The following is a 12,781-nucleotide window of genomic DNA, read 5'->3' as shown; positions in this document are numbered from 1 at the left end:
GTCCACACATACTTTCAGTTGTACAAATAGGAAATAAGTTGATTATCTTGGATATTTGTACCTTGTGTTGTGAAACTGGTGTCTACAGCACTTTTTTTTTTCTGGTTAGAGCCCTTCCGAGATCTGTAGAACCGATCTACATTTAAATACAAAAATTTGGACAAAGTGGCGGTTCTTGTTTTGTTTTAGATACCCTGTGCAGCATACGTACTGAGGCTGCTGTTACTCTGGAACCAGATGGGGGCAGTTTACATTTACACAAGTTTAAGATACAGATTGCCATTAAGTTTGAGACAGTTTTGCTGTTGTACAATCAACTATTTTCAATACGCTAAATGGACGGCATTGGCTAACTTCCATCCATCCGTTCATGACTCCATCGGTTAACATGAAATGCTTTAAAATAAGCTCATATTATACCTCGTACTGTCACTTGGCTACTCTGCAAACACTTCTTTAGCAAACACATTTCTGATATTGTGACATCCCTACTTCTATGTTAAGTTTTCCTGCCCTACTTGGGATTTTTCAAGGGGCTCAAACCTTTAACTGGTGATTGTAAACTGGGAATGAATATTGCGACTGGTTGTCTGCCTTTCTGTGTTAACACTGTGCTGGACTGTCAATCTTGTCCAGGGCACACCCCTTTTTTCCCTGACAAAGTGGTGCTATCTCACAAACTAACATATCATGAAAGTTTCCATCCACCTATATGTCCTGTTAAGTGCTTATCCAATGCAGGATAATGGGAGGTTGGCACCTGTACCAGCTGTCACTGGGTGAGAGGCAGGGTTGAGTCGAAATCTTTTTTTCTGTGAGGTGGCAGTGCTAATGTCATCACCACTGTACTGCTCAGACTCTTATTTTTGTCTATTATTGCTCCGTAATGATGGTTAGGAGCAAACTGTTGCATTCTTGTTTTCATCATACTGGACAGAATAATTTGTCTTTGATTTAGATTTAGCAGAAATTTGGTGGAATTCAGTAAGCTCCAATCAAGATGATGACTTTGGTCTGATGGGACACAGAAAAACTCATTTGTGCACAAAAATGTTCCTCTGAGCAGACACGTCAATGAACTGAGCTGTGCCGCTTTCTGTGCTCTCCACACACCCACTCAGTCCAGAGGTCTAATTCAGCAACAGAAAATACCTGTTAAGGAGGTCAAGGGGCATATGGGTCCTTAAAACTTATTATATAATAAGGTAACTGCCTGCATTTGTTTATTATCTGTGTGGTTGTGCTCAAAAATGCAAAACCGGTTCAGTTTTGATTATTTGAAATCCGAATAATGTGTGGCAAAATGCAACACACAAATAACCAACAACAGAGTTGTGTTTTCTCTAATGTAATGAGGCGATATTCAAGCTGTTGTGTTCAGAGGGACAAAATGAAAACTGGCAAGTTAAACACCCATGTTTGATAACGATGACAGCTTCATCTCACAAGCTAACATTCCACCAGAATGACCTGAGACTGACCTCCAAGTGGTAACCATAAAACTGACAAATTGGACATTAGCCATGCAGAAGAAGACAGCCAAAGGAGGCCAAGTGCTAATATGAATTATGACAGAATTTGGGAGACCTGCAGAACTCCCACAGTAAAGATGGTTGAACAATGAGGCTGTGTTTTAAATATAAGACATGAAAAGAGCTGAGGAAATTTGTTCTGATACATCATCGTGTGCAAGAGACATCTCACCAGGTCAGGTATGAATATGGTGCCTGCAACAGATAGTGGACAGATAGTGTGCAAATATGAGGATGACCTCTCCCTGCATGGAGGGGAGTTATCATACATTTTAACTATCATGGATTTACCACATCGGTCTTTGTGATAGCGCTGTTCAAGCAGCTTGATACTTATTCAGGTACTTATCCTCAGTTTAATAAATCATAACAATAATGTTTTTGCCAAGCTTCAATTATCACATTGCTTAGACTTAAGATACATATTAAATATTCCTAAATTAAATAATTATGTCTTTCATAATTGATACAGGTTTCGAGCAGCTGTATCACTCAAGTTTCTCTAAGCAGATACAACTGAACCCTGTACTAACCCGCCCACTTTTTTTGCATTTCAACTCCCCGAGCCGAACGTATCAAGTCGACATTAAAACGCACTGAGGAAATCTAAACCAGCCTGTACGGGCACATTTCTGCTTACCAATCAAAAGAGGGCTTCTCTCCACAGTCAAAGGCATCCTGCAGCTCTTTGACCAGGTTGGCCTGTCCTGGCAGCCTGAAAAGGCCCTCTTCCTGAAGACCCCTCTGCCGAATGAAATCCACGCACTGCTCTACCAGCATAGGGGCGAGCTTGTTCCCAAACCGGCGTTCATACCGCACGGTCTCTTCCAGCTTCTGACCAAAGATCCCTGAAACAGACACACACAAAAAGTTTGCTAATGCTATAAAGGTGATAAATGTCAACTCTTCAGTTCAGTTCCTTTTTATTTCAAACATGTACATTCACAATCATTACAAAATATCATTCCATTTTTTTGTTTGAAAAAGGAGTAGGCAGAAGTATACACTTATACTCTATTTATGCTGTTTACATTTTGTTATGCAGCCAAGCTTATAATTTAATACAGTGTGTAGGGCTGCTCAATTAATCGAATTTTAATCACGATTACGATCTGGGCTTTCAACGATCATTAAAAATGACTGAGCCGATTATTAGCCCCTCCCTCATTTATCCGCGACACCTTAAAGGCCGGTCCGTGAAAATATTGTCGGGCATAAACCGGTCCGTGGCGCAAAAAAGGTTGGAGACCGCTGATTAAGAGGACCCGAGGGAAGCTCGGAAAGCTAAGCAGAAGTTATTTGGAGAGTGACTGCCGTTGGTTGAAAAGAGAGTTAAAAAAAAAAAAAAAAAAAACTTCAGTGGTGTTGCACACTATTTTATATTATTTTTTTAAAGTCATTGTTAACCCTTTAAAGCCGGTCAGAGCAGCACGCTCCGTTTTGCGTAACTATTTTTAAATCCCTGTAGAACCTGAACCGCGTAAGCTAGCGCAATAATTTGTTTTGCATATGAAACCGGAGGAGTTGTACTTACATCTGATGCCATCAGCTTGTCCTCGGTCACGGTTTCGTTCCACATATAGCTTTGCAAAAATTGCATAAAAAGCGCTTGCAGGAACAAAAACATAATATTCCAGAAACACGCTTTGCCGTTCCTATCAGCTGTTCGTAACACTTCCCACAGTGAAATGATGCACATGCTGTTTTCTTTGCAAATTTGCATCATAGGATTGTTTTTTGTTTTTCCTGCAGTATATAAAAATTGCTGTATCTCCAAAATAAAACTATGAAGACACTCAAAATAAATTTCCTGTTGTTGTAAACTATTTTTTGCAACTTTATTGTATTTAAAGTTTTGAGGGATAAACCTCTTAAATTTCTCCAAGTAGAAATATATGTAAACAAAACAAAAGCGATTTTCAATTTTTTTTGTAGTTTATTGCACTTTTTTGCAATTTATGTAATTACTATGGACTTAATGCATACATATTATTAAAATATGGGCTATAACAGTTGTATTGATGTATAGCAACTTGAAATGCTCCCACAAATGGCACTACAGCATGTAAAAAAATAATATAAGCTCTGGTGGACTTGGTTCTATAGTAGGTCTTAAAGGGTTAAATAAATATCGTCAAATAATCGTGATCTCAATTTCAGTGAAAATAATCGTGATTATCATTTTTGCCATAATCGAGCAGCCCTAACAGTGTGTACAAGATATTTATTCATATATATATATATATATATATATATATTTTTATTTTTTTTTATCTAGAGAAATCAATGCTGTTTAATATGTTGAACTCCCTGACATTTCTCAAAGAATTGCAGAGGCCATTAGCATACCATCTACAGCTCAAGTAACATCAAAGAGAGCAGTTAAATCAATTGAAAGGAATTTATGATAAGGTTTTCCTGACAATCCAAGCAAATAAAATGTAAAATATTCTCTCTTACACACACACACGCACGCACGCACGCACGCACGCACGCACTTAGTCTGATGATCAAATCTCTAACTTCCTGAGCACCTCTCGCCTTTTGTCCGAGGCAGACGCTGTAGAAAAAAAACCAGCCTGATTTCCATTTACAGCCATCTCATGTGGATGCAACACAAGAGGGGATTAAAGCTGCCTTCCTGAGAGATTTGGATCTGCATACTTTTCCAGTCTCCAGATACAGAGAGAGGCTACTCACACACATACACACACGTGGTACAACATGGTACAATCAGACGCCGGAAACAGATTCAGCCTACCAGCATCCTCCTTAACACAGCAAGAAACGGCTTCAAATAGCCAGGGTCTGAAATAGACACTAAAAAACTAGAAGCTTAAGATTTTCAACAGGTGTATTGAGACTTTTCCCACAAACTGCTGCAAAGGCTTCAAAACATTTCTCATTAGAAGCGAATGTGATTACTCACCCCTCTTAAAAATGACGCAACTTTTAAGTTTCCAGAAAAAAGGCCTATTAATAAATTTGTGATAAGAAAACATACCAGAGGTGCAAATTTTCAAGTGCGTGCACACAAGCATTTTCCCAAAACCAGCCCTAATCTTTGCAGAAATGACAGAGAACAAAACAAAAGCAGTGGAATAGACTGGATGCATCAGTTTGACAGCGGGTCGGCCAAACTGTTCTCATTTCCATCTCTCAGAAAGCTGTCTTTGCTTGATGAGAAGAAGCTCCTCAGAAGTCTGGAGTCGCTCTGGGATTTTGCCACTTCGATCTTCACAGCAACCCCAATATGACAAAACAGTGAAATATCTGAAGCTGTGGGTCCACTTTTCCAAATATTAGACAGACCAGAGTAAAATACAGAAGAGCTCAGCTTCACTTTAGTAAAGAATGATTAATATCCGCGTGTATCGAAAAGAGAAGAAAGGGAAAAAAAATGAGTGAAAATGAGGTCATTCCTCCAGACGTTCTGGTCATGAGTCTAGGAATGTTTTCCTGGGTCACATGTAAATGTGTGTGTGTGTGTGTGTGTGTGTGTGTGTGTGTGTGTGTGTGTGTTTGTGTGTGTGTGTGCACCAGCTTATGCAGAGTGTGAGCAAGTGTTATATGAATATTTGGCGCTCCCAATAGTGCTGGATACGGGACAAACCACAAGACCAAAGCGTGCACATGAGTGACATCTCTGCAAAAAATCTTAGTATCTGCCAGTTGCACAGAATCTCTCTCTCTCTCTCACTCACACACACAAGTATAAAAGTGATTTTAGTTCATGGACAACATACAACCTGTTTTATCAAATACAAACCAATAAGACATTTCATGATAATCCACATAAAAAACCTCGAATTGCTTCTCTGACCTTTAGTGTAAAGGTAAAACATGCAAACGTGTAAAACATTTGCATTTAATGAACTGCCAATTTACAAAACTGACGAGGCCGGTCTGGATTGTCGTTAAGGAAATAAAGTTTAGATTCAACAATACGCCTCCAGACAGAAACATGCTGATGCAGCTCTGTTTGTTTTACCATCGCTCGGTGTGCCGTGGCAGGACTTAGGTAATGCTTTCGTTATTAAGATGGTTTAAAACGTAACGATGATTCAGAGATTTGGTATGGATGAAATTAACAGTTAGGACAACTACTCTCGGAGTGTGATCTGTATTTATGATTAGAAGAATGAACATAATTTAAAATTTGCCACTTAATTAGACACAATATGGTTAAAAACATTTGTTCCCTCCTACTGATAGTCTATAAATACTACTTAAAGCTCAGAAGCATAATATAAAGGCAAATGATGGCTGATCTCACATCCCGACTGACATTTAAAAACAAACTTTCTCCAGCTTTTATGGAGTTGAGATCAAAGGAAGTTTAGAAGAGGACACTGCAATCCAAAGCCAGAAGACAGATAAATGTACTTAACTGTGTGCTGCTTATCTGTGGGGTCACATTTAAAAGCAATTTTTTTTACTGTAAGTTATGACAGTTTTGGAAGCCACATTGAAGCTGAAAGTGCACAAGTGCGCAGGAGGTGAGGAGCTGAATTAATAGATGAAAATTGTTATGACCACCACTATTACTGAAAGTCAGTGCGGCACAGGGATCAGACAAAACTGGACAGAAATGGCACAGCAGTCTGGAATAGCTGACATTTACCACAGGGAACATGGCTTGGAAATGAGGCATTTTGAAAATATTAAAAGAAGCTCTTTTCAAATTCAAGCACTTCCCCAAACTACGAAAAGACAACTGACATTTACCATGACACAGATCTCCAAAGATCCAGACGGAAAAGCCGCAGCTGCACATCTCACACTCTTTCCTGCTTAAGTGTTTGTTGCGGTTAATGCCACATCGCAGCGAGTGGCATCACAGCATGACGGTAAAGGTTTCAAGGGGGGCTCATTCATTCTGGCAGCCGCCTTCCTGTCACTTACTGAACAGAGTTTCACCACACTTCAGGATCACTCGTCAGCCAATCCGTGCTCAGCTAGCTTCTGCTGCTACTGCAAAATGTGAAAAGCTGGAATATGTGTGTGTGGTGTGTGCGCGCATGTGTCTGGGCTCTGTATATGTGTGCATGACAGAGACAAAGACAGCCTGGCTCTGGTCCAGCATGGAGCCACCTTTCGTGTGGTATCTTTGACGAATGGCTCATCCTTTTGAAGAGCAGTCAGCTGCAATAGACATCAAGCTGCCTGCACTGAAAACAGAGGGGCCAGCTCTGCCTCCTCTATTCATTTTGTTACTGAGAGCTGCCTGAACTGGCTGTCCAGTTACAAATGCTGCACTTGTGCCCTGTTCTTACACAAAGTAGGCCGGTGTCTGCCAAGGCGGTGGATAACGAAACCACGGCGGCGCAGCGGGAGGCTCGGTAATCAGCACGCTAATTCCAAAGTCAGGAACAACTTCATGAGAACAATTACAGCATCATGCACTTGAGCGATGACTCACAGCTTATTTTATGATTAGATTTCAGCTCACTTGACACATGTAACCGCTATAGAATGCATTTGTGTTCCTTTATTACATGACATGACCAGGCTGGGTAGAAATGAAAAACAAAAATGCTATGTGGAGATTCAAGAAGCACAGACTTGGATTTGATACTTCAAAAGACACTGAAAACATTATTATGTCAAGTAATGGCCAAGTACTGTGATAATGCCACCCGGAACACATGCCATGATGCCACAAGGGGAAAAAAGGTTTTAAATGCCAGCACACTCTTATTTTATACTCAGTGGACTTTACCAGCTCTTTGTGCCATAGACTGCTGCTTGAAACATCCACATTACACAGTTGCTGCAGATTTGTCCCGTTCCACCACATGCCAGAGGTGATGGATTTAAGATCTGCTGACTGTGGAGGCTATTTCGTTACAGTGAACTCACTCCGAGTTCAAGAAGCCACTTTGAGATTATTTGAGCTTTGTAAAATAGCATGTCTTTCTAATGGAAGCTTCCATCAGTAGGGTACACAGTGATGATGAAGGGATGGACATGGTGTCCAAGTGTCCCAGAAAATACCCGACACCATTGCATCACCACCAGCAGCCTGATCATTTGATACAAGTAATCTATGCTTTCATGCTGTTTACACCAAATTCTGCATGTTGCAGAAATCAAGACTCATCTGATGAGGAAATGCTTTATTGTTTTTTTAAATCTTCTGTTTTCCTATTTTAAAGAGTAGGTGTGAATTGCAGCCTCAGTTTCCTGTTCTCAGCTGGAAGGAGTGGCAGTCAGTGTGGTCTTTTGCTGCTACAGTTCATGTGCTTCAAGTTCAATGTGTTGTCCATTTAGAAATGCTCTTTTGCATCACTGTTCAGCAGACTGGTCGTTCTCCTCTGACCTCTAGAACAAACATGACACTTCCTGCCAGAGAACTGTCGCTCACTTGAGGTTTACTCTTTTTCTCTGTAAACCATAAGGACGGTTGTGTTGGACAACAACCATGGCCAGAGATGGGCGCGTTACTGCAATCTGATTACTTTTTTCAAGTAACGAGTAAAGTAAGGGATTACTATTGCAAAAACGGTAATTAGATTACCGTTACTTTCCCGTAGGAACGCTGCGTTACTGCGTTACTAAAACCGTGATTTTTTGCGAGAATGTCTCATGACAGTGACGTAAGCGAGTGCGCCGTTAGTGACAACAGCTGTGTGCAGATCAACAATGGACCACATATCGATTGTGGGAGAGAGTATGAGCGTGCAGCGTTTAAAGCGTGGAAGTACTGACCTTACTTTGAGTTTGATTCCGTAAAAAGTGACAAAAACATTAGCGTCCATCGTGCATGGGAAGAAAACTTATTTTTACAGCGAAAAAAATCCCTAAACTTCCAAGCAAGCACCGAGAGCGCAACGACATAATGGGAAACTCACAGAGAAACTCGTGGATTCTTCAACTGACCGCGGCACACCTGCACCAGGGTAAACTTCCGCCTACCACAGTCCTGCTTTACGGTGAAAATAGAGCAACAGGACCGCTAGTCTTTGACTTTATTTATTTTCTGCTGTGTTTTACTTGCATCTATTTGATGCAAGTAAAACAGAGTGAGTGTAAACACTAAAAATATTTTATTTTATGGGCTGGAATGTGCAGAAAATAGGTTTAAATCTTAAACTAATTTATTCAAGTCAGAGAATGTTGCATATAATTACATTTTTTTGCTTGATGCATAAAGTTAAAAGATTAAAACTGATAAAACAAGTTAAAAAAAAAAAGAGACTTTTCCATTTGATTACATTGTGTATGATGGATTATGCAGAAAAAGTAGAATTGGGCTGAAAGATCTATCGCTTTATCACCTCTTCAGGTTGTAAATCGTGTTTTTAAAAAGTAACTAAGTAACTAATTAATTACTTTTGAAAATAAGTAATCAGTAAAGTAACGGGATTACTTTTTGGGGGAAGTAATCAGTAATTAGTTACTGATTACTTTTTTCAAGTAACTTGACCAACACTGACCATGGCACATTCAACGTCGCTTAAATCACCTTTCGTCCCCCTTCTACAGCTGTGTTTGAACTTCTGCAGGTTGTCTTGCTGATGTCTACACATTCAAACAGTTAAAAACAGAATAATTCAAATAAATGTTACCACTAATACGCTGTGTGTTCAGATGTACATATCTTGGACATGCAGAAGAGCATATCCAAAATATGCAACTAGTAGTTATTTTAATTACTTTGCTTTCCTATGAACTTGAAGTAGTCTGGTATTGTCTTCTGCGGTATCAACAATTCATTTTTACCCAGAGAATCTGGGGTAGTTTCAGTTTTTCAGACCATTCTCTGTAAACCCTAGAGACAACTATGTGGGAAAATCCCAGTAAATCAATGGTTTCTGAAATACTGAGACCAGTCTGTCTGGCATTAATAACCATTCCACTTTCAAAGTCACTTAAATCTCTTTTCTCCTCCATTCTGATCTTCAGTGCGAGATTCAGCAGGTCATCTCAACTATATCTACATTGTATAAATATATTCATCTGTGTTTTTGCATCACAATCGTTTGTTACTTCTGATATAATTCAAATGACAATAAAGCAGGTAAACTTTGAATGCACGTTCCACAGGTATGCACATTGTATAAATATATTCATATATTAAGACTTTTACTTGTCCAAAATGGGTTTTGCTGACCAAACACAGAGTGAGTTTATACGTTCAGGTAGGGGCTAGAGCACAATGCTGTGAAGAGAAGATGTGGGCTGGATTTACTGGAGACAAAACATCTTCAACGTCTTCGTTTCACAACTGTTGGAAACCAAAATAGTATGTACTAACCTCCACCAAAAGGCGCCCAGATGACTCTTCGGATTGTCTTCACCCAGTCTTCCATGTCATTCTGGGTGCTGGCCATAAGAAGGTAGGTCTCATGGTTGGCTGTCATCCGCTCTCTTTCTCCACCTGTATAAATAAATGGGAGGAAAAATTTAAATGATGCAAGATCCAAAACTGCACGCTCTCCAGCAAGAACTAAAATAACATGAATCGAGAATAACGTTTTTCAGCACGACAAGAAATCACCAGCTGGCTGCAAAACACATTTCTGAACGGACAGAGACTAATGACAAGATAAGACCTTCTGGTAACCAAGGTTGCCATTAAATGTCTTTGTTTGACATAAATTACTTGAACTCCATTTCACAACTATACGTCTTCTGAAACACGCGCACCACAGTCAAAGGCAAATGCTTGTCTCTCAGCATGTTCCATTAGAGGCAGGCTCTGTATCTTGATTTAACCTGTGGATAATGGCCACAAGCACTCTCCTGTCATGTCATACCAGACAGACTGAAGTGGAGACTGTACCTGTTTCACATAACCAATCTGGCTGCAGTGATCACTATGACAACAGAGCCTTTACATCAGCTTCATCGAGATAAACAAAACAACTTGCTGCATTTCACAGGGATGCAGCGGGCCTGCTGCAGAAGAGACGAGCTCTTAAGAAGACAAATGAGGCGTCAGACTAGCAGTTTAATTATTTATGACTCTGACCACCAGGGATCCTGCCACAGTGATCGCATCAGATGGATGAAATCTGCATGTTGCATATGAAAACTATTAATAGACTAGAACACAACATGACAGGTCAGCAGGGGGGGGGGGGGGGGGGGCAAGGTTTACTCCTAATGAAGTGATACAAAGAAAGAGATAAAAAGAGATGCCTAAACTGTTTGCTGGCTCACACAGAGAGTCATGCATGTGTTTAATGTGAATGTTGCATAAATAGTGCTTTCAACACCTGAGCTGTCAGTTTGGTGCAATAGTTAAAAATGCAAGGCTAGTATCGCGTTACGAAGTGTGTAAATTTAAAAGCGCCTTCTGTTACCTGTAGGCTTCTCAAAATCCCATGACTAACAGCACAGACATCACAGCATGTGTCAGCATGTATCAATTTAGTGGGGTGGGGTTCTCTGTGTCCTGAAGAATAGGTAAAAAAAGGAAATTTGTCTTCCTAGCTAAGGACAATACATTTGCTGTACTTTTGCATGACCTCAAGGTTACGGGTACATTACCAGCACTCCCCAACTGTGCTAATCAGTTTGATACAGTTGAAATAAGCAGAGTAGAGGTTCCTGGCACAACTTCATCACTTCCAATTTGCATGGAGAAGAGGAAAAAAATTGGAAGAGGCCCAAACTCCAAGAACACTTGAAACGTATGTGTTTTGGCTGGTAGACTTCACCAAGTTGCTACAATTTTGACCTTTTTATACAGTAAAGATTACACAAAAATCTAACTAAAATACCCAGCAATGTTTTACAAGCAAAAAATACAATACAGCAAATACATTTTGCCAAATTTGACAGTATTCAGACTTTGAAGACACCTCAATCATTAAGTTAAATTAAATTTACCTCATCATTAACAGTCAAGGATGACAATTAAGGTTACATGTTCCATAAAACACAAACTAATCCAATAGGGGGCTACCTTTAGTTAGCAACTATTAGATTCTATATAAAAATCATAAAAGTAGTTATGTTTGAAGCCACTCTTTAAACCATTTTATTAATAAAATAAAAGATCTGGCGGGTTGCTAATGTTCATATGGTTCCTAAATATCATTACAGCAGTACGTGTAGCTGTTTAACCTATTGATAATCAATCTAAGCATCCGTTAATCACCGTTAGAGTAAAAGTTCCTGATCAATGCTTGCAAAGGTTTGCAATTCGGCTCTCACATTAAAGTCGTTTAAGTTTTGATCCATTTTTCGATCGGTATCCAGAAACTAAGAGTCATTCTCACAGTAGTCTAATGCGCTCTCTCGCTTTCCTAATCCAGTGATTAGTCACGACCCGCTATCGATCGTTCGCAGAGTTCCCATTAATTAATTACACTTTGCGCGAAGCGGATACGATTCATTAACCTTGCCACGCCCACATATTTACCTTTGAAGACACTTGACGTTTGTGTTTATGCGTGCAGAAAACTTATTCGGTCGTTCCAGTAAATGTTTGAACGTGGCCATTCACGAGGAAAACAAAAACAAAGCGGCAGCTTTAGCTCACCTCCCAACCGCACAAATCACAACCGCAGCGTCATTTTACCTTCCCTCGACCTGCGACACGCAGTCGGTCAGTCATTCAGTGAGGCTGTTTGTCAACGAAAACAGAACCAAAACGGTGACTAACCGGTAACCGAGGCGCTCACTCGTGCTCGCACATGGGAGTGTTTCTTTGGCCACCGGCGTAAAAGCTCCGTCGCTCCAAAACACTTCTCGCTTGCGAGACCGCGCCTCCGCTTTTAATCCAGCACGGAGTCCTCCGTGTAGCAAACTCGAGAAAGCGGGGGATAAATATTAGCTTTAATTCAAAGAGCGGGTGAGAGCGCCACATCGATGGGTTTGAGTGTGCCTACTGTTTCCGACACACCGTGTGAGACTGTGGCGACCAGGGCCGTGCAAAGCCCTTTCGGGTTCCAGGGCGAATGATTTACTCCTTATGGTCCAACTTCCCCTGTTGTCAGTACTGAACTCACTTGTTCCTGCTGAAGGCATAGGTCATTCCAAATGGCTCACTACAATTTCAATTCATTTTTAACGTCATATATCCAATGTTACATTCTCCATTTACATTTATTTCACGTGTCACATTCAACATAGTAACTTAACGCTCACCAAATGTTTTCTGTATATGCCGTGGAATCTTGTCACCGTGTAAATATGAAATGAAGAATTTGAAAAAGTGGCAGAGGCTAGTTTGTATAATATTAGATGTAAAACAGACATAAGCAACCAATTAAACAACAACACAAATATAATGT

General features: G+C 40.1%; 1 protein-coding gene across 9 annotated transcripts in view; it reads right to left on the bottom strand.

Moving 5' to 3' along the window:
* arhgap24 (Rho GTPase activating protein 24) overlaps positions 1–12,781 on the bottom strand; it is an 88,057-nt gene that overhangs the window by 10,953 nt on the left and 64,323 nt on the right. For 3 of the 9 annotated variants that reach the window (XM_086301007.1, XM_086301009.1, XM_086301008.1), the window contains 2 exons: positions 9,793–9,915; positions 2,173–2,380 (listed from right to left, as the gene is read on the bottom strand). In XM_086301007.1, the coding sequence (XP_086157133.1) occupies positions 2,173–2,380; positions 9,793–9,915 (331 nt within the window). Of the gene's footprint in view, positions 1–2,172; positions 2,381–9,792; positions 9,916–10,843; positions 10,936–11,030; positions 11,058–11,643; positions 11,773–11,907; positions 12,421–12,781 lie in introns of those variants that run through there. The other 6 variants (XM_086301013.1, XM_086301014.1, XM_086301012.1 and 3 more) reach the window with 6 other exon arrangements.

The sequence above is a fragment of the Aulonocara sp. 'chitande type north' Nkhata Bay genome, linkage group LG7 (genome assembly GCF_057382095.1).
Source record: "Aulonocara sp. 'chitande type north' Nkhata Bay isolate Kocher_YH1m ecotype deep benthic linkage group LG7, A_spYH_male_GT1.1, whole genome shotgun sequence".
Taxonomy (NCBI): Eukaryota; Metazoa; Chordata; class Actinopteri; order Cichliformes; family Cichlidae; genus Aulonocara; species Aulonocara sp. 'chitande type north' Nkhata Bay.
The sequence above is the reverse complement of the archived record's forward strand: the minus strand, read 5'-3'. Positions and strand labels throughout refer to the sequence as shown.